The sequence below is a fragment of the Salvelinus fontinalis genome, chromosome 12 (assembly GCF_029448725.1).
Source record: "Salvelinus fontinalis isolate EN_2023a chromosome 12, ASM2944872v1, whole genome shotgun sequence".
Lineage (NCBI taxonomy): Eukaryota > Metazoa > Chordata > Actinopteri > Salmoniformes > Salmonidae > Salvelinus > Salvelinus fontinalis.
In genome coordinates, this window is record NC_074676.1 from 43,557,338 (window position 1) to 43,577,771 (window position 20,434).

The 20,434-nt window shown below is 42.0% G+C and overlaps 1 protein-coding gene across 4 annotated transcripts in view; it reads right to left on the reverse strand.

Annotated features, from left to right (window-relative positions):
* Positions 1-20,434, reverse strand: part of LOC129867459 (PEX5-related protein-like) — a 176,096-nt gene that overhangs the window by 82,302 nt on the left and 73,360 nt on the right. For 3 of the 4 annotated variants that reach the window (XR_008761611.1, XR_008761612.1, XM_055940888.1), the window contains exon 2: positions 5,012-5,116. The exons of the other annotated variant lie outside the window; for it this stretch is intronic. Coding sequence is in view for 1 of the 3 variants with exons in the window: in XM_055940888.1 (XP_055796863.1) it covers positions 5,012-5,116 (105 nt within the window). In the remaining 2 variants the exon portion in view is untranslated. The remainder of the gene's footprint in view (positions 1-5,011; positions 5,117-20,434) is intronic. 4 annotated transcript variants of the gene reach the window in all.

Here is a 20,434-nt window from a genome sequence, read left to right on the forward strand (position 1 = left end):
CATCCAATTATCTGTAGTGTACATAGTCTCGGGACGCTACCAGGTAGCAGTGGAAAGGCCAATTACAGGTTTACTGTCTTGGGTCAAACTGAAACACAAGGGATTTTGGCCACCTCCGTCCTCCCAAACCTCTCTCTTTGCGTCGAGGTGGAGGAGGCTACCGTTTTTCAGCATATCACTTTGTACCTTTTTTGCTTGCTGATCATGTGCAAAGGACATTGCAACTTTGTTTACAAGTACTCAAGGGGTAATCCTGAAAGGATGTAATGGAAAAACTTCAGCTAATTGCGCCACCTGGGCATGACTCCAAGAGATCTCTTAGATGCTGTTGTCAAGGGAACCCTGAACCGGTTAAACCCATAGGAGGTGGGGGGTTGTGAGTGTGATCAAAGCATTGTGGGAGAAAAGACCATTCCTTTGTCTTTTCTGATATGTCTATTTATGTCTAGCGCTGTACGGAGAACCGGTTAACTGGAAGCTAAAGGAGTGCTAGCTAGATATTTCTGATCTGATGTTCCAGCATAACAAACGTCAAAGGCAGCAAAGATGTGCTCTACGGAGCAGCCCTGCCTCATTATGCTGTAAACTCTTGGTGAGCAGGGACATCCCAGTCAGCCTTAGGATACTAACATACTGTACATTAGAACATCTTGTTCCTTGTTTGTAACCATTGTCTGCTCTGAATCTTTGTTAAGTTAGCGTCATCCTGCTAGCTCCTCGTCAGTGGGTCTTTTAAAAAGCCTAAATATGCAATTTTGGGAGCCAAATATGTGTCCTCCTTACCACAACCTGAGGGACAACCAGTGAAAAGTACAATGCAATGTAATGTCATATAATATTTGCCATTTAGTTTTGTTTTGGCTTTCATACCATGTCATGAGGCATCTCAGTCATGTTGAGACTGGCTTACTACTGTTACTTTAATGTATTGTTATTCTCATTTATATGCTTTGGTATTTATTTTTTATGTTGATACCCTAGGGACAGATGCATCCGCCAACACCCTACTGTTTGAGCTTGCACATGGATGATATTTTGTTTTATTATGATTTACGTTGTAGTGCAAAGTGATGAATGCTCATTATATTAGAGCATAATTGTTGCTATACGTAAAAAGCTTACCATTGTAATAGAAAACTATGGATCATTGTCCATTCCCAAAGTCATTCATCATTTCTGTAAGATTATAAGGGCTATACTGCACTGTAAGCCATTGGCCACTTTGCCAATTGTCTACCGTGAGTGTATACAGTATGTGACAGTTAGCTATTTGCCTATTGTCTAGCACGAGTATGTGACAGTTAGTTATTTACCTATTGTCTAGCATGAGAATATACTGTACAGTATGTGACAGTTAGTTATTTACCTATTGTCTAGCATGAGAATATACTGTACAGTATGTGACAGTTAGCTATTTACCTATTGTCTAGCGTGAGAATATACAGTATATGACAGTTAGATATTTGCCTATTTTCTAGCATGGGTATGTATGTGACAGTTAGCTATTTACCTATTGTCTAGCATGAGTATGTAACAGTTAGCTATTTACCTATTGTCTAGCATGAGAATATACAGTATGTGACAGTTAGCTATTTGCCTATTGTCTGGCATGAGTATGTGACAGTTAGCTATTTACCTATTGTCTAGCATGAGAATATACAGTATGTGACAGTTAGCTATTTATCTATTGTCTAGCATGAGTATGTGACAGTTAGCTATTTATCTATTGTCTAGCATGAGTATGTGACAGTTAGCTATTTACCTATTGTCTAGCGTGAGAATATACTGTACAGTATGTGACAGTTAGCTATTTGCCTATTGTCTAGCATGGGTATATATGTGACAGTTAGCTATTTGCCTATTGTCTAGCATGAGTATGTGACAATTAGCTATTTGCCTGTTGTCTAGCATGAGTATGTGACAGTTAGCTATTTACCTATTGTCTAGCATGAGTATGTGACAGTTAGCTATTTACCTATTGTCTAGCATGAGTATGTGACAGTTAGCTATTTGCCTATTGTCTAGCATGAGTATGTGACAGTTAGCTATTTACCTATTGTCTAGCATGAGTATGTGACAGTTAGCTATTTGCCTATTGTCTAGCGTGAGTATGTAACAGTTAGCTATTTACCTATTGTCTAGCATGAGTATGTAACAGTTAGCTATTTACCTATTGTCTAGCATGAGTATGTAACAGTTAGCTATTTACCTATTGTCTAGCGTGAGTATGTAACAGTTAGCTATTTACCTATTGTCTAGCATGAGTATGTGACAGTTAGCTATTTACCTATTGTCTAGCGTGAGAATATACTGTACAGTATGTGACAGTTAGCTATTTGCCTATTGTCTAGCATGGGTATATATGTGACAGTTAGCTATTTGCCTATTGTCTAGCATGAGTATGTAACAGTTAGCTATTTACCTATTGTCTAGCGTGAGTATGTAACAGTTAGCTATTTACCTATTGTCTAGCATGAGTATGTAACAGTTAGCTATTTACCTATTGTCTAACGTGAGTATATACTGTACAGTATGTGACAGTTAGCTATTTGCCTATTGTCTAGCATGGGTATATGTGACCGTTAGCTTTCCATGAGTGTATTGAATGATATATTGCCTTGTGTAATCTACTACCCTATTTGTGTTTTTGTCCTATGTCTGCTATTTGAAATGTACTTTTTATTGGACTGGAATCTCTGTGACCTTTTAGGGCCTTTTGACTACTTTGTGCATGCGTGCGTGTGCGGTGCATGCGTGTGTGATAGTGAACGTGTGTGTGTGTGTGTGTGTGTGTGTGTGGGGGGGGGGGGGGGGGGGTGTATGATAGTAAACGTGTGTGTGTGTGACAGTGTTTGAGCTCAAGAACACATTGGGGGCGTACTCTTATGGAAGGCATCTAATAAATGCATTATTTACCGATGCTACAAAGTTAGAAACAGTCTTCTATTGGCAATTGATCCGTGTCACTGTAGGTCATCTGAAGAGAATGGTGCTGCCAGTATGCAGAATAGAATAGACCTCTGTGTTTGTCTGAGGAAAGCAGCATTCAGCTCCTCTCCTGAACACCGGAGTATCTAGAAAGGGAATACTAAGGGCATTGCTGTAAAGGCCAAATCTTTATCACGGACTTTGTGGAAGGACTGCGGAACTACTTTCTCTGACCTTGTGGAAGGACTGAGGAACTACTTTCTCTGACCTTGTGGAAGGACTGAGGATCTACTTTCTCTGACCTTGTGGAAGGACTGAGGATCTACTTTCACTGACCTTGTGGAAGGACTGAGGAACTCCCTTTCACTGACCTTGTGAAAGGACTGAGGATCTACTTTCACTGACCTTGTGGAAGGACTGAGGAACTACTTTCTCTGACCTTGTGGAAGGACTGCGGAACTACTTTCTCTGACCTTGTGGAAGGACTGAGGATCTACTTTCTCTGACCTTGTGGAAGGACTGCGGAACTACTTTCATAAAATGTACAAATTCACCCTCTGCCCCTTTTTTTAGATTGATTAAGATGTTGCATCCTACTTTGTGACATGGCATATGTTGTGTCATGTTTGTGAGCAGTCTAGTCACATCTTTCCATTTACTTCTCAGACTAGTGAAGGTAGGCAGTTTCCTGCTCATTTAATGCACACGTCTGTTTTTTTAGGTAGTTGCTAATCTACGTCCAGATATGCACCAGATCCCAGTCCGATTACAGAATGAGACAGCAAAAATGTTGGCTTTATTTAACGCTCTGGAAGCTAAAAATGGCAGCTGTTTTAAACAATTTTAAAGAATGAAAAGTTAACTCACAGAAGTAAAAAGGACAGAGAGAGGCTTTGTTTGTTTGTTGTGTAGCGCAATAGATTGCATTGCTGGTTGGGATTAAAAATAAAAATATCAAAATCCTTCTCTTCAATATATAATTATTTAAAAAACGCATTATGGAATTTTATGAAACAACTTAGCATATTGAAGCCTACAGAGCCCATTTTATAACTTTAACATCAGACCATCACTATACTGTCACCACAGCACAGAAATACACACACACGCACACACACACACACACACACACACACACACACACACACACACACACACACACACACACACACACACACACACACACACACACACATCAAGCACCTTTCATTTATATCAAGCACAGAAAACAGAAGCGTACAATAACATCTGCTATAACCATACGATCCACATATTGCTTCAAAGCAACACCGAAAAGCACACTGACAATCAACTACATCTACAAGAATAGATGGCTTAATTATGTCCTAGCCTAATGCCATGCTGCAAGGTAATGCATTATGGAAATGCATACACATTAGGAAAGTTTAGCTGCTTATGAGGTGTAAAAATCTGCTTTTTCCTAAACTGCATTGGATGCTATATAGAACCTAATTTCTAATTATGCTAAGACTACCTGATTGGGTAGATTCACTTAGTAATGTGACATCATTCTGCTAAGACTACCTGATTGGGTAGATTCACTTAGTAATGTGACGTCATCCTGCTAAGACTACCTGATTGGGTAGATTCACTTGGTAATGTTACAGTAAAAGCCCACTAAGGTACACCTGAGGAACTCTCACTAACAATTCCTGCACTAGATTGATAAGGTGTTGCTGCTGCAACAACATATTTAAGTAAGGTACAAGTTACATCGCATATCATTTAAATACATCAATGAAATGGCATTTAGATAAAATGTCATTCCTGGCTACAGCTGAAATACTGGCTGGTTATTAGTTGGTGATTTGGAATGTAACATGCATTTTATACCACATAGAGCAGCTGAAAAATTTAATAAAATCAATGTTGTTGCTTTTTGCTGTCATGAGGTTATTCATATGTGAGAAGGGGTCGAGTTAGGCTCAAGAGTGGAGGGTAGATATGGGATGCTCAAAGCCTTGCCATTGATTTTATCATCACCAAAAATAGGAGGAAAATTCAGTTGAGGGGGTGAGAGGGGATAGGGGATGTTCGGAGGGGTTGCGATGGTTCTGCCCACCTTGGTTGTCACCGTGAGGAGGGGTTTCACTTCTGAAGACGCCTTACTGGGTATCTCCTTCAGGACCATGGCAACAGTCTTATCTGCAGCCCTAGAGTCTCTCCCCTATAACAAGTGAAATCAACAATGACTCGTGTCAGGACAATTAGTTCAGTCAATGTTTTTGCCCTCTAGGGCATCTTACCAACTTTACTTTATGATGATGGAATTATATAATAGGCTATGGTGAGCTATCTAGGAAAAAACAGCAACATTGATTGAAAACATACCCACAAGACTATGACAATGGCTATGGAGGGGTTACTATACACAGAGAAGCATGGTCTCTTGCAGTGGAGGCTACTCAGAGGAGGAAGGACCATCCTGCTCAGTGAATTTCATAAAAACAAAAACATTTACACATTTAAAGGTTATCCTTTTTAGACTCTATACTAAATATATTCAAATGTCACCAAATAATTGATTAAAACACACTGTTTTGGAATGAAGGTCTACAGTAGCCTCAACAGCACTCTGTAGGGTAGCGCCATGGTGTAGCCGGAGGACAGCTAGCTTCCATCCTCCTCTGGGTACACTGACTTCAATACAAAACCTAAGAGGTTCATGGTTCTCACACCCTTCCATAGACTTACACAGTAATTATGACAACTTCAAGAGGATGTCCTCCAACCTATCAGAGCTCCTGCAGCATAAACTGACATCTTGTTCACCCAATCAAAGGATCAGAGAATGAATCTAGTACTGAAAGTATAAGCTACAGCTATCTAGCACTGCAGTGCATGAAATGTGGTGAGTAGTTGACTCAAAGAGAAACAATAGTTGAACAGTTTTAAACAAATTCCTTTCTTCAAAATTAAGGAGAACCATGGGAGAAATATAGAGTGTATCATTTGTTTTCCAGTTTCACTTACTTAGCTAGCAAATGCAGCTAGATAGTTTAGCCTACTCAAACACCCAGCTCAAACAGAGGAATGCTATGTTAGCTAGCTAGCTGGCTTTCCAACACAACACTGGAACTCTTCCAAGTCAAGGTAAGCTTTTGGTTTTACTAATTTATTGCCACCGGGGCCTGCCGGTGTAACTGCTAAACTGCTTACTGACTATACACTGGAACTTTACTGCATGATTGTAGCGGGTTTACTAACGTGTTAGTTCTATTACTTTCCCCCTTCTGATGACCAGGTGGCGAATCGCATCTCTGCATGTCTGGCAGACATATCAGTGTGGATGACGGATCACCATCTCAAGCTGAACCTCGGCAAGACGGAGCTGCTCTTCCTCCCGGGGAAGGACTGCCCGTTCCATGATCTCGCCATCACGGTTGACAACTCCATTGTGTCCTCCTCCCAGAGCGCTAAGAACCTTGGCGTGATCCTGGACAACACCCTGTCGTTCTCAACTAACATCAAGGCGGTGGCCCGTTCCTGTAGGTTCATGCTCTACAACATCCGCAGAGTACGACCCTGCCTCACACAGGAAGCGGCGCAGGTCCTAATCCAGGCACTTGTCATCTCCCGTCTGGATTACTGCAACTCGCTGTTGGCTGGGCTCCCTGCCTGTGCCATCAAACCCCTACAACTCATCCAGAACGCCGCAGCCCGTCTGGTGTTCAACCTTCCCAAGTTCTCTCACGTCACCCCGCTCCTCCGCTCTCTCCACTGGCTTCCAGTTGAAGCTCGCATCCGCTACAAGACCATGGTGCTTGCCTACGGAGCTGTGAGGGGAACGGCACCTCAGTACCTTCAGGCTCTGATCAGGCCCTACACCCAAACAAGGGCACTGCGTTCATCCACCTCTGGCCTGCTCGCCTCCCTACCACTGAGGAAGTACAGTTCCCGCTCAGCCCAGTCAAAACTGTTCGCTGCTCTGGCACCCCAATGGTGGAACAAACTCCCTCACGACGCCAGGACAGCGGAGTCAATCACCACCTTCCGGAGACACCTGAAACCCCACCTCTTCAAGGAATACCTAGGATAGGATAAAGCAATCCTTCTGCCCCCCCCCCCCCCATAAAAGATTTAGATGCACTATTGTAAAGTGGCTGTTCCACTGGATGTCATTAGGTGAATGCACCAATTTGTAAGTCGCTCTGGATAAGAGCGTCTGCTAAATGACTTAAATGTAAATGTAAATGTATTAGCTATGTTGATTATGACGTTACTTTAGCTTATATGCTGACAACGATGTAGGCTGTGTGTAGTGGTTATGATATGGTTTGGCTTCTAATTTTTTTTTCAACTGGTCACATACAGCTGATGTGTTGTGCATTGAAGTCCACAAACGAAGAGAAAGGGGGAGAGGAGGAGAGTGCATGGATGCGAGAAGGAATACAACGTGGCTGCTATGAAAGTGAACTGTGTTTGTGTGTGATCACGGGTGTATTCAGTCCACAGATTCTGTTGAAAAACTTTTCTTAAACGGAAGCAAACAGAACGAAACGGCGATAAACGTACCTGAATTAGTCCAATACAAACTCTCGTTTGCAACTATTGGTCTAATGATCAAGGCGGTATTTGTCACCTCAAACTTTTCTCTCGACCTGTGTGCACCTACATTGTAAACTTTCATTCATAGGCTAGGTTGTAGCAACCTCTTGAAAATTTGACTATCATGTAGTAGCCTAAACCTATCGATGTAACATTGAACTGGGTGAATGGAATATGAACAACAGGCGTCAGGTTGCCTAGTAGTTAGAGCGTTGGGTCAGTAACCAAAAGGTTGCTGGATGGAATCCCAGATCTGACAAGGTAAAAATCTGACATATTTCAGTTCAAGGCATTCAGTTGTATAATTGACTAGGTATCCCCTTTCCCCAATATGCTGTAATAAAAATAAGGCCATGCTCATAAAAAATAAAATGGCCTCCCTCATCTTAAATGGCACTGACCGCCACTGGTCTCTTGTTACCTTCAGCAGTTTGATCAGATATAGCTAGCATCTCTAATGATGATGAGTGGACAAAACAGTAGGAAAGTGCTAGTCAGTCTCTCATTGTTTAGAATGATCTAGGCTGGGTGATGAACTATACACATGTCTACTGGATGACTGCCAAGGGGACATAGGGCCATACTGGAAAGTTGCAGTCACGTTTCAGCGTGACCTCATACCGTGACTGTCCCTCGCCTTATTACAAGGCTGAAATTGATTTCAAAAGCCCATTGTTATCCTGATTCTAGACCGTAAAACCATCAACAATCTGGCAAAATAAATTAATTGTTTTCACAGTACTCAACTGTAATTTTAGATGGGTTCATATCACCAATAGATGTATTGTTGGAGAAATATGAAGGTTCTGGCTATATAAAGGTGACCTACCCAAAACACTGAACATGAATATCAAATCAAATCAAGTTTATTTTAAATAGCCCTTCGTACATCAGCTAATATCTCGAAGTGCTGTACAGAAACCCAGCCTAAAACCCCAAACAGCAAGCAATGCAGGTGTAGAAGCACGGTGGCTAGGAAAAACTCCCTAGAAAGGCCAAAACCTAGGAAGAAACCTAGAGAGGAACCAGCAGAACATTTGTAGTGCATTCATGTTACCAGCATTTCCCATACTGTATGTACAGTGTAATCACTAAGTCTTGATATACTATATTCAGTATACAGAAGCCCTGCTGACCCTGTTTCCATAGTAGCTAAAAACACAACAACATTATTCTTGAGAGACTCCAAGTTGTTTCAAGTACTCAACCAAACCATGTCTACACTACAGTAAGAAAACAGACAAACTCAACTGCATATCAATTACAAAATGTCATATTTCTGTGCAGTTACACTGTTGTTTTTGACTTGTGGTTACCTGATTCCATTGTCTAGGACCCTTTGTATTTGACGAGTGTATAACCTGCATTAGAGAATAAGTCTTTTTCCCAATTGACTCTGTGCTCCCTTAAGCTGGATTCTAATTTCATGGCACAATGTGTGCACATGTTCTCGAGGTACAGTCCCCAGAGAGCGTAATGCTCCTGTTAGACCCGTACAGCCACCTGTGTCCACACTATACCGACAGTAAGTCAACCCAACTGTTTAAGGAAAAGCAGCCTCCACTAAGAGGGTTCCATTCATACCGCCAGGACATTTTAAAAGCCTTCTTTGGCTAAATCTGTGTTTCCACTAATCTTTTGAGTGGCTGGTATATCAAGAAAAATGTCTGCAGGCGAGTTATAGTTGTATTCTGCAAAATATGTCCAAGAAACTGTGGATCGTGTTTGGGAAGGATTGTCTTTGATGTGTGTTGTGTGCTCGGTCAAGCTGTAGGTTCCTTTGTGTTTGACATAAACACACATTTCGGTCAGATTTGGATACATCCCAGGTGACGAGAAAACTTAGCTTTATGCTTATACTTCAACTGTGTGTCTATTATCACCACAGCTAAGTAGTGTAAACAGCAGAATCTTGAATAACTCAGTTGGGCATAATCCGGGACTGTTTAGCAGTCCAAACGTTGCATGTTCGAGTGGCGTCGGGACAAGTGTAAAAAAATAAAACACTAACCAAAAAATAAAATTTCTTAACCCAATTCACCTCAAATCTAATGTTATCTGTCGCATAAATCAAATCACATTTGATTGGTCACATACACATATTTAGCAGATGTTATTGCGGGTGTAGTGAAATGCTTGTGTTCCTAGCTCCAACAGTGCAGTAGTATCTAACAATTTACAACAATACACATATCTTAAAGTAAAATAATGGAATTAAGAAATATATTTAATATTACACTGAGCAATGTCAGAGTGGCATTGACTAAAATACAGTAGAATAGAGTACAGTATATACATATGAGATGAATAAAGCAGTATGTAAACATTATTTAAATGTTATTAAAGTGACTAGTGTTCCATTATTAAAGTGGCCAGTGATTCCAAGTCTATGTATATAGGGAAGCAGCCTCTAAGGTGCAGGGTTACGCAACCGGGTGGAAGCTGGCTAGTGATGGCTATTTAACAGTCTGATGGCCTTGTGATAGAAGCTGTTTTTCAGACTCTCGGTCCCAGCTTTGATGCACATGTACTAACCTCGCCTTCTGAATGATAGCGGGGTGAACAGGCCGTGAACAGGCCATGGTGGTTGATGTCCTTGATGATCTTCCTGTGACATTGGGTGCTGTAGGTGTCCTGGAGTGCAGGTAGTTTGCCCCCGATGATGTGTTGGGCAGACCACACCACCCTCTGGAGAGCTCTGCGATTGAGGGCGGGGCAGTTGCCGTACCAGGCGGCGGTACAGCCTGACAGGATACTCTCAATTGTGCATCTGTAAAAGTTTGTGAGGGTTTTAGAGGCCAAGCCAAATTTCTTCAGTCTCCCGAGGTGGAAGAGGCGCTGTTGCGCCTTTTTCACCACACTGTCGGTGTGGGTGGACCATTTCAGAACCGAATTGATCTGTACGCTGAGGAACTTAAAGCTTTCCACCTTCTCCACTGCAGTCCTGTCGATGTGGATAGGGGCATGCTCCCTCTGCTGTTTCCTGAAGTCCCCGATCAGCTCCTTTGTTTATGTTGACGTTGAGTGAGAGGTTATTTTACTGGCACCACTCTTCCATGGCCCTCACCTACTCTCTGTAGGCTGTCTTGTCATTGCTGGTAATCAGGCCTACTAATGTTGTGTAGTCTGCAAACTTGATGATTGAGTTGGAGGCGTGCGTGGAACAAAGTCATGGGTGAACAGGAAGTACAGGAGTGGGCTGAGCATGCACCCTTGTGGGGCCCCTGTGTTGAGGATCAGTGAAGTGGAGGTGTTGTTTCCTACCTTCACCACCTGGGGGCGGCCCATCAGGAAGTCCAAGACCCAGTTGCACAGGGCGGGGTTCAGATCCAGGGCCCCGAGCTTAATGATGAGCTTGGAGGGTACTATGGTGTTGAATGCTGAGCTATAGTCAATGAACAGCATTCTTACATAGGTATTCCTCTTGTCCAGGTGGGACATATTTAGCAGATGTTATTGCGGGTGTAGTAAAATGCTACATAAATTCACCGAACCTTTGTTATTTTAGTTCTTCTAAACGTTGACGTAAATTATCCTAACTTTAGTTGTCAGTTCCAATAACCGCCAATTCTCTCTTGTTGTTATGGCAACAAGCAAACTGGTCTCAGAAAAAGACATATAATATTATACATCCCCTAAAATGTATGATAAATTACCTCATCCAATTTGTACGCTATTGCATGACCGGGTAAGACGTATGATACTATACTTCCTATAATTCTTATGATATTGTACGACTGCTCATATTTAATACTGGGGTGTTACAGGTTTACATACAGAATAATACAAATTGTCCTGAGACCACGTTGATTATAGTAGTTAATCCCATTTCTGAAAATGCAATGCCTTAACCTTTTAGATCGCTACATGATGTATTCTTTGTGGCTTTTTTCTATCAATATATACCATTACAATTTTAAACTAGATTGGAACATTTAATAAAATTAAGGTAAGCAATTAAGTTGAATAAACATTGTTTGCTCGCTAAATACTTATACAAGTCCCTATAGTAACTACTGCTGCATGTGTAGTTAGTTTCTATGGGATTGCGGTCTCTCTTAAAGGATAACTCTCAAAACCAAGTTCCTGACATCAAGGTCCCGACATCAATTGCCATTTGTGGTGTAAATTCGAATCCCCCATGGGGTGCTAAAAATCTTTGAAATATGTACTCATCAATTCAATCCAATATTTATTGCAATATTTATGCAGTAGCTCTTTTTCCAATGGTCCAATTAACTCACAGATTGGTCTTGGGTACTGTATAAAAACCTACAACTACTACCATGGCGACCCCACTCACACGTATGCTTTAACTTTTCAGAATTAGAGATGTGGGATGAATACTGTAAATAAAGGATAAACAATTTTTTCTGCCCCATCTGGGATTAGAATTTAAAAACATTGAACGGAGCCAACTGTCGTAGCGAACTGCGTCACCAATCAGTCATGGCAGTTGGGAAAAATACGAGTTGCCATGACCACCACTGTCATGTATTTCTTGTACTATGGATTTAGCTACTAATATAAACGTATAATGCTCATACAGTAGTTTACATGTTTTTTTGTTGTTCGTAAAAGCACATAGATCTGTATGAAACGACAAGCAAGAAACATAGAATTTTGTCATATGCGGAAATGTGCCTTACTGCCTTTTGAATTTTGTGTAATGTCAGCAATCTAGTAAAGGAAATATCATGCAAAATATATTGGCACGCTGTCACCTGCTTTTATAGGCTTCCTCATGAAAGTTACTCTTTAAAGTAAAATTACATCTCCTGCTAATTACTGCCGATAAAGCACTACGCCAACAATTTAATCAAAAGATTAGGTGTCCTTAGTGGCTGAGTAAATAAACGTTTCTGTTCGTTTCATTACCAAGTTAATACCTTTACAATCCCCTGGTCACCAATCCCCTGGTCACCAATCCTCTGGTCACCAATCCACTGGTCACCAATCCCCTGGTCACCAATCCCCTGGTCACCAATCCCCTGTTCACCAATCCCCTGTTCACCAATCCCCTGGTCACCAATCCCCTGGTCACCAATCCCCTGGACACCAATCCCCTGGACACCAATCCCCTGGTCACCAATCCCCTGTTCTCCAATCCAATGGTCACCAATCCACTGGTCACTAATCCCCTGGTCACCAATTCACTGGTCACCAATCCCCTGTTCTCCAATCCCCTGGTCACCAATCCCCTGTTTACCAATCCCCTGTTTACCAATCCCCTGGTCACCAATCCACTGTTCACCAATCCCCTGGTCACCAATCCCCTTTTCACCAATCCCCTTTTCACCAATCCCCTGGTCACCAATCCCCTGGTCACCAATCCCCTGGTCACCAATCCACTGGACACCAATCCCCTGGACACCAATCCCCTGTTCATTAATCCCCTGGTCACCAATTCACTGGTCACCAATCCCCTGGTCACCAATCCCCTAGTCACCAATCCCCTGTTCTCCAATTCACTGGTCACCAATCCCCTGGTCACCAATCCCCTGGTCACCAATCCCCTGTTCTCCAATCCACTAGTCACCAATCCCCTGGTCACCAATCCCCTGGTCACCAATCCCCTGTTCTCCAATTCACTGGTCGCCAATCCCCTGGTCACCAATCCCCTGTTTACCAATCCACTGGTCACCAATCCCCTGGTCACCAATCCCCTGGTCACCAATCCCCTGGTCACCAGACAAAATTCATTGTTCTGAACTAAAATAATTCCTGGAGGGTAGAACTTACGTCTTCCTCTGGAAATCTAAAGGGGTGGGACATAATGCTTAGTTAATTACGTGGTCTGTTGGTTTAAAGCATAACGCTCTGGTAGAGGAGGGTTTCCCAAACTCGGTCCTGGGGCCACTTGGGTGCACATCTAGTTTTTTCCCCCCAACTCATCATCAAGCTTTGATTACTTGAATCAGCTGTGTAGTGCTAGGGGTAAAAAAAACTAAATGTGCACCCAAGCGGGGCCCCAGGAACAACTTTGGGAAACCCTGTGGTAGAGGACAGTCTCACGAATGTAATTCCATGTTTTTTGTTAGTCTGGAGATGGATAGACTTATTTTATTGAATCAGCTTACAGTAACATTAATATGGTTCATTGTAGTGGCACACTACCTCAGTTGTACAGTATAAAAAAATCAAGGGATATACATGAGTAGTGATAAATATATTGTTGCTCTTTGGTGTCTTCTCTGTAGGTCAGTTGGTAAAGCATGGCGCTTGTGGATTCAATGGGATGGTATGGCCACTGCGTACGGTCCCTGTTACGCAACATACATGTTGCTAACAGACGGGTTAGTTGACAACGCCACAAAAATTATGCGCACTCTTCAAAGTGGCAGAAGGCTGTGTGTGTTGTGATTGTGGATGCCCAGATAGCTAGCAACAACAACAAGAAACTGCCTTGTTGGGGAATCGTAAGTGGCTAGTTTCAGCTCGTTTCATCTTGTTCTTTATTCCATGTCTTGTTTTGAGGTGTTTTGACTCATGTCACCTCTACGCTAATATTGCAAAAAGCATTTGAGAGACAACAAGTGCTCATTGTGCAACTATATTTATGTTTTCAATCAACATTGGAGAAGAACTATAGTTTACATGTTATCAACATTCTATGCCAATCCCATCTGTTTTGCCCCATAGCTGCGCACGCTAAACTACCAACCCGTCTTTGACGCTGTTTGATGGATCTGTAGACTTGCTCCTGACAGCTGTTTGATGGATCTGTAGACTTGCTCCTGACAGCTGTTTGATGGATCTGTAGACTTGCTCCTGACAGCTGTTTGATGGATCTGTAGACTTGCTCCTGACAGCTGTTTGATGGATCTGTAGACTTGCTCCTGACAGCTGTTTGATGGATCTGTAGACTTGCTCCTGACAGCTGTTTGATGGATCTGTAGACTTGCTCCTGACAGCTGTTTGATGGATCTGTAGACTTGCTCCTGTAAGAATTCCTCCATGCTACAGTTTATTAATTTGTAGGAATTCCTAGCTTAAACATGCGCCTGGCAATGTAATAACCATATTACTATGATGAAGCTGTTATAACACATGGGACTTCCATATTTTCACAAGAGGCTAATTACACACACTTGCAGAAGAGCAGATAGCTGACAACACAACTTACAGAAACTGACCCAATGTTTCCACTCACTGAGAATATCAGGAAGTGCCCCTGCTGACCACTGACAACATATCTTGTGACAACATGAGCCACACTGACACACCAGACTTTGGAAACAGGAACACACAAACGCACACACCAAATCTCCTGTTTAACTGAACATTTGGTAACAAAGAACTTCTGCTACAAGACTCAGAAGGATGACGCCCAGCTCATCAGGACCAATCTGAGAAGACAACAACCTGTCCAGAACCAACCAGAGGACCAGAACTTCCAGACTCAACCTACTTTCTGTGCTGTATAAAATGTCTATGCAAACTGTTTTAGGGGCTCTGCTCTGCTAGTTCCCTCTGAGCTAAAGGAACGAGACCGTGCACGCTGTACCAAATATCTTTACTCTGAATAAACTGTCAACTGTCATACAATTTAACACTTCGTCCGAATCGCTCCTTGACCGACTCTCCTTCCTCCTTTAAGAATCATCAACACTCCTGGCAGCTGTCTGATGGATCTGTAGACTTGCTCCTGACAGCTGTTTGATGGATCTGTAGACTTGCTCCCGACAGCTCCTCACCTCAATCTATCAGATTCACACAGAGACTTAAAAAAACTGCCATTTGGAAATAGCTAGGATTCTCAGCAGACTGAAAATTACCCGGGGTTGAGATAAACACATGACTCAATTTAGTTGAGAGGGAGCGTCAAGGAGTGAGCGGGACGCTTTAAGGCGTAGCTAATGATTTGTGTGGAGCCGAGACCGATGCAGAAGTGAATGTCCCCGCTGAGCTGAAAAGTGGGGACCTGATTCATTCCCGGAGTCCCTCCAAATGGGTACCATTGCAACCAGGTATCCCAGCAATGGGATGCACACATGGGCAACGCAGCCATTTTTATCTCAATATCAAATCATTTCTGGATAACAATTAAGTACCTTAGTGTGATTGTTTTCAATTAAAATGGTCAAAAATAAAGGAAAATAACTTCTTAGCAAAGACCCATTTCTCAAGAAATCATTTTGCTAGGACTGTTTGGGAGTGGTCTGAGTTATAGGCAGAGAGGTTTGGAACACTTTCTTATTGGTCTATTAACTAATTTACCGCCCGGTGATGTCATCCCACCAAAACAGGCTGAAATTTCAGGCAGTCTTTTCAAACACTAAAAGGACGTTATCATTTCCACAATTTCATAGTATTTTTCCAACCTCATAGTGTGAAGAATAAAAATAGGACAGCACTCCTGTGAATAAACTTAAATAAACATGTTTTTTATTGCTGCACGAACGTTTGGGGTAAAAGCCCTTTTTCAGCGTGAATATGAGGCAATGTTAGGACAACTATGCAGGCTACACACAGGTAACCATAACTATCGATTCACAGTCAGTATTGGCCCAATTAAGAGATCCCAGCAGGGGGAGCTATGGGGGAAAGATGAAATATATACAAAAAACACACAAAGATGTCTACTATGATGTCTACTACAAAGATGTACACTATGATGTCATTATAGCCTAAATATTAGTAATGTATTTCTTCGGTCTATATATTTATAGATGGCTTGCAGTTGCGTCCCAAATCACCTAGCAACCACACCAAGTGCCATGTCGGAAGACCAAACTCTGTCTGTTTGAAGTCCTCCAATCGTCCACATGACTGGTTGCGTTTCGCTACCACCGGAAACTTCGGGAAGATTGCCCATTATTTAGTTTTTCTAAGGATACAGAAAACTGAGGCAGTGGGAGAACCTATTCAAGAAAGGCTACCTGGTTCGGCAGGTAGCCTAGTGGTTAGAGCATTGGGCCAGTGGGCCAGACAAGGTAGACATCTGTTGTTCTGTTCCCCAGTAGGCTATCATTGTAAATAATAATTTGTTAACTGACTTGCCTACTTAAATAAAAGTTCAAAAGTAAATATATTTAGAAAGTGATTTAAAAAAAAAAAGATGTATTATTAGCTAGCTAGCTTGCTACAAAAACTTAGTGCGCAGGCTAACTCAAATGAGCTGCTAACGAAATGTTGGCTAGTTAGCTAACTTTCCATACGTGAATAAAATATCACCCGATTGCTAACTTCATATTAGCTAGTAAGCTATCTTGATGTATTTATCGTTGTAACTCTAAATGCATTTGTAGCTAGGTAGCTAGCTAACAGCCATGGAAGAGTGTGAAAGGATTAGCTAGCAGTTCCAGCTGTCAGAGAAGGGAGAGGGCAGGTACCTATGTGGGAGGACATTATGAAACTATTCTCCAGTTCCAGTTCCTAGCGAGAACAACTGAGGACAGAAAGATATAGCAACATAATATTCAGGGCTGTCTAACTTGAGTATAATGCTTCCTGTTTCTTTGTGATGTTTTCTGTCCTCAGATACAGAGAGCCGTCAAACCCTGTCTGAAGATGAAGAGGTCCCAAAGAATGTCCCAAGAGAATAAGGGTACATCCTTGTATACCATAGATTATATGTGTACCTAGGTATGCAAATTCTGTGAACAAAAATACAGTTTAAAAGTCGCACACAATGTATAAACATATTACAACTGGAGCAAGCCAACTCTGCTGGGTGTGCAGGGTTCTGTTCCAGCCCAGCACGAACACACCTGATTCAATGTATCAAATCTAATGAGTTAACAATCAAGTGTGCTATTGCTGGACTGGAACAGAAGTCTGCTCCCCCAGTAGATCAGTGATCCGTGAAGCGAGGTTGGCCACCTCTGGTATTCACAGCCTACGTGTTATTAAAATGTCTAACCTTTTACATATGAGTTAGCTTACTTGTACACTGTGAATTGAATATGAAATATTGTTGATTCTTTGAAGTTAAGTGTTTAAACTTGTTTTAATTGTTAACTTAACTATTATTCAAGATTAACTGGTGTCGATGTTGATTAATCACAGATCACAATCCTGCAATAAAGAGGGGAAGGGAATCTGTGTCTAATTTGTCTGTGTTTCTGTGTTGTATTCTCAAATGAACATTACCTTTTTGTTCAGTCATAAGCTCTCCAATTAGTTTTATTTGATTGTCACAATTTTTTTCAGGATATCAGCCATGTGAACCCATTTTGCAGCTGATAATGGCATGCAACGCCAGTGGAGCCATAGGCCTCCAGCAGTGTTTCCCAACTCCGGTCCTCCAGTACCTCCAACAGCACACGTTGTTGTAGCCCCGGGCAAACATACCTGATTCAACTCACTGAGGGCCTGATGATTAGTTGACAAGTTGAATCAGATGTGAGTTGGGAACCACTGGCCTACAGTATGATGGCATTAGCCTTATGAGCATTTGCAATGCACCCCTTGACATTGTGCATCTGAAGCAGACAATAGCTTAACTCACACATTGTTTAGATATTGTTCAGTTATATGTTCTCAATTTAAAAACCATACCAGTAGACAATGTATATGAGGCTAATCATTATACTGGATTTTGTACATGCCTTTGTCCTGACATTCATTTGTTTTGGGTACAAATCCAACCATTGTAATATAGGTGGTGAAATGTCTAGAAGCAGGAGAAGGGATCCTTAGCATAAAACATACACACAACTGTCACGCCTGCTCCCGCTCTCTCCCCCCTGGCACTCGAGGGCGCCAGGCTGCCCTGCATTACGCACACCTGCCTTCCCTCGTCACGCGCATCAGCGATTCATTGGACTCACCTGGACACAATCACCTGTTTTATTACCTTCCCTATATCTGTCTGTTCCCCAGCTCCGTTCCCGGCTTCTGCATTAATTGTCTTACGTCTGTGTATTACCCGGTTCTGACGTTATTCCTGTCCTGTTCCATGTCTGTTCCAATTAAATGTTGACTCCCCTTACCTGCTTCTCGACTCTAGCGTCAGTCCTTACACACAACCACTATTACCAAAAAAATTGTCAAAGACTCCAGTCACCCAAGTCATAAACTGTTCTCTCGGTACCGGAGCACCAAGTCTAGGACCAAAAGGCTCCTTAACAGCTTCTACCCCCAAGCCATACGACTGCTGAACAATTAATCAAACTACACCTGTTGTATTCGGCGCATGTGACAAATAACATTTGATTTGATTTTATCTCATTGGTGTCACCAATGGTGTTTTATGATTGCAGGGAATCTGTAAACATATTTCTTTCCCGTTGTCTTCCCTGCTTTGTTAGAGCAGCCAAATACTCTACAGAAAATAACCGTGGTGATGAATCAACTAGTTTTAGGCACTGTTATCATGCAGTGTGGGATAGTCACTAGGCTGTTGTTGTCAGAAGAATTAATGCAGCGTTCTTCCAACATGGCCGCCAGGAGGCATCGTACATCAACAGCAAGCCCGCTATAGCCTTCTACAAAAAAACAAGAAAAGGGAACATTCCTCATTGAGATCTGCTGGGGCACTATATCCAATATGACTGGCTTTGGAGAAGTCATTTATCCCTATCTCCTCCTCTACGTGGGGCCTTCTCCAATCCAATGTCCATGTAACGTAAGGCGCTTAGTTCATAATTATGAAATGCCTGGCAACAGACAATTTTTCTTTGTGGTAGCAAATGGAGCTCTTATGCTCACAAATCCTTTTCTTCCGTTCACATTTGGTTTTACACACATAATAAAAGTTACAGGAGCACTCAAGGAGATATACAACTTATTTGGCATTACAGGTTGTTCTACCTCAAACCTTTATCCTTCTCTCCTGAATGGGGATGGATAAGAGAGTTTCCTCTGATCATAACAGTGGACACAGTGTGTGACAAGGGAAACTGCCATCAGGAATGATAGACATAAAATGCAATGCTTTTTTGTTAGGCAAATCTGACCTTACTAAGCAATCCCCTACATTTGAGGGTCTTTTATATCAAAACCCTGCGGGGGATCCAAACGCTTTACCAAAACTGGGATCGTTGTGTAATATGTGCTAATGTCTACTTCCTTGATTGACCTTGAAATTGGCCTGTAAGTGGATACCAAAGTTGAGAAGAAAAGTTTTGACAGCACAGAGTTTTTGCGCGCCAGACTCATAGGCACCCTTCCAGTCTATTAATAACGCTACATTGGGTTCGAATAGTCATATTTGGCCTGAAATTGCTCATGAGGTGGCTTCATGACGATGGCTACGAAGTTTGATCTTAAGTTATGATTTCATGAACTTTGAGGGAGTTCATTTCCTTTTTTATAAAGAATGACAACTGAAAGAAAAATAGAACATAAATGAATTGTATTGGGGTGTTGGGGGTTATCATAACATCATTGACAAATCTGTCAGACCACCTTTTTGATGTGTCCATGTACAGCACTACCAGCTCAGTCTAAAGATCTTCAGCATTGGACAAATGTCTCCAGACAGATAAGGGGCCCATTAAACCTTTATACCGATCAAGCCTGATGTACAACCTGCCTCTTGCCACTGGACAGTTTTAAAAGCCCAGTACAAATTATTGCCCCTCGTACAACTGTTCATCTTCTGGGAGTACCTTATGTCCCTCCTCAAGCTCCCAGAGTGGTTTATAAAGACTTGCATCTGTAGATAAAATGGCGGCGTACTGGATGGCTGCCGTTTTGCAAGCTCCGGCCCAACTTTAGTATTTTGTGATTCTTTTGTTGTTTATTTTCACGAAAAGTATCCGTTTTTATTTCTTACAACCGACAAGAAAGTTTGAACATCAGATCAGCAGTTACTTTACTCAATTCCGACTTTGACTTTGACTCGTCTGCCTTGGGCTTTTTCTGTAATTCCGTCCCCATTTTTAGGCTCCCCAATAGGAATTGCCGACATTACAGAGGCAAGAGAAGGGGGATCCTGGTGAGAGCTAACCACCTCCGTCACCGGCTTCATTAGGAAATGCATCGGTGA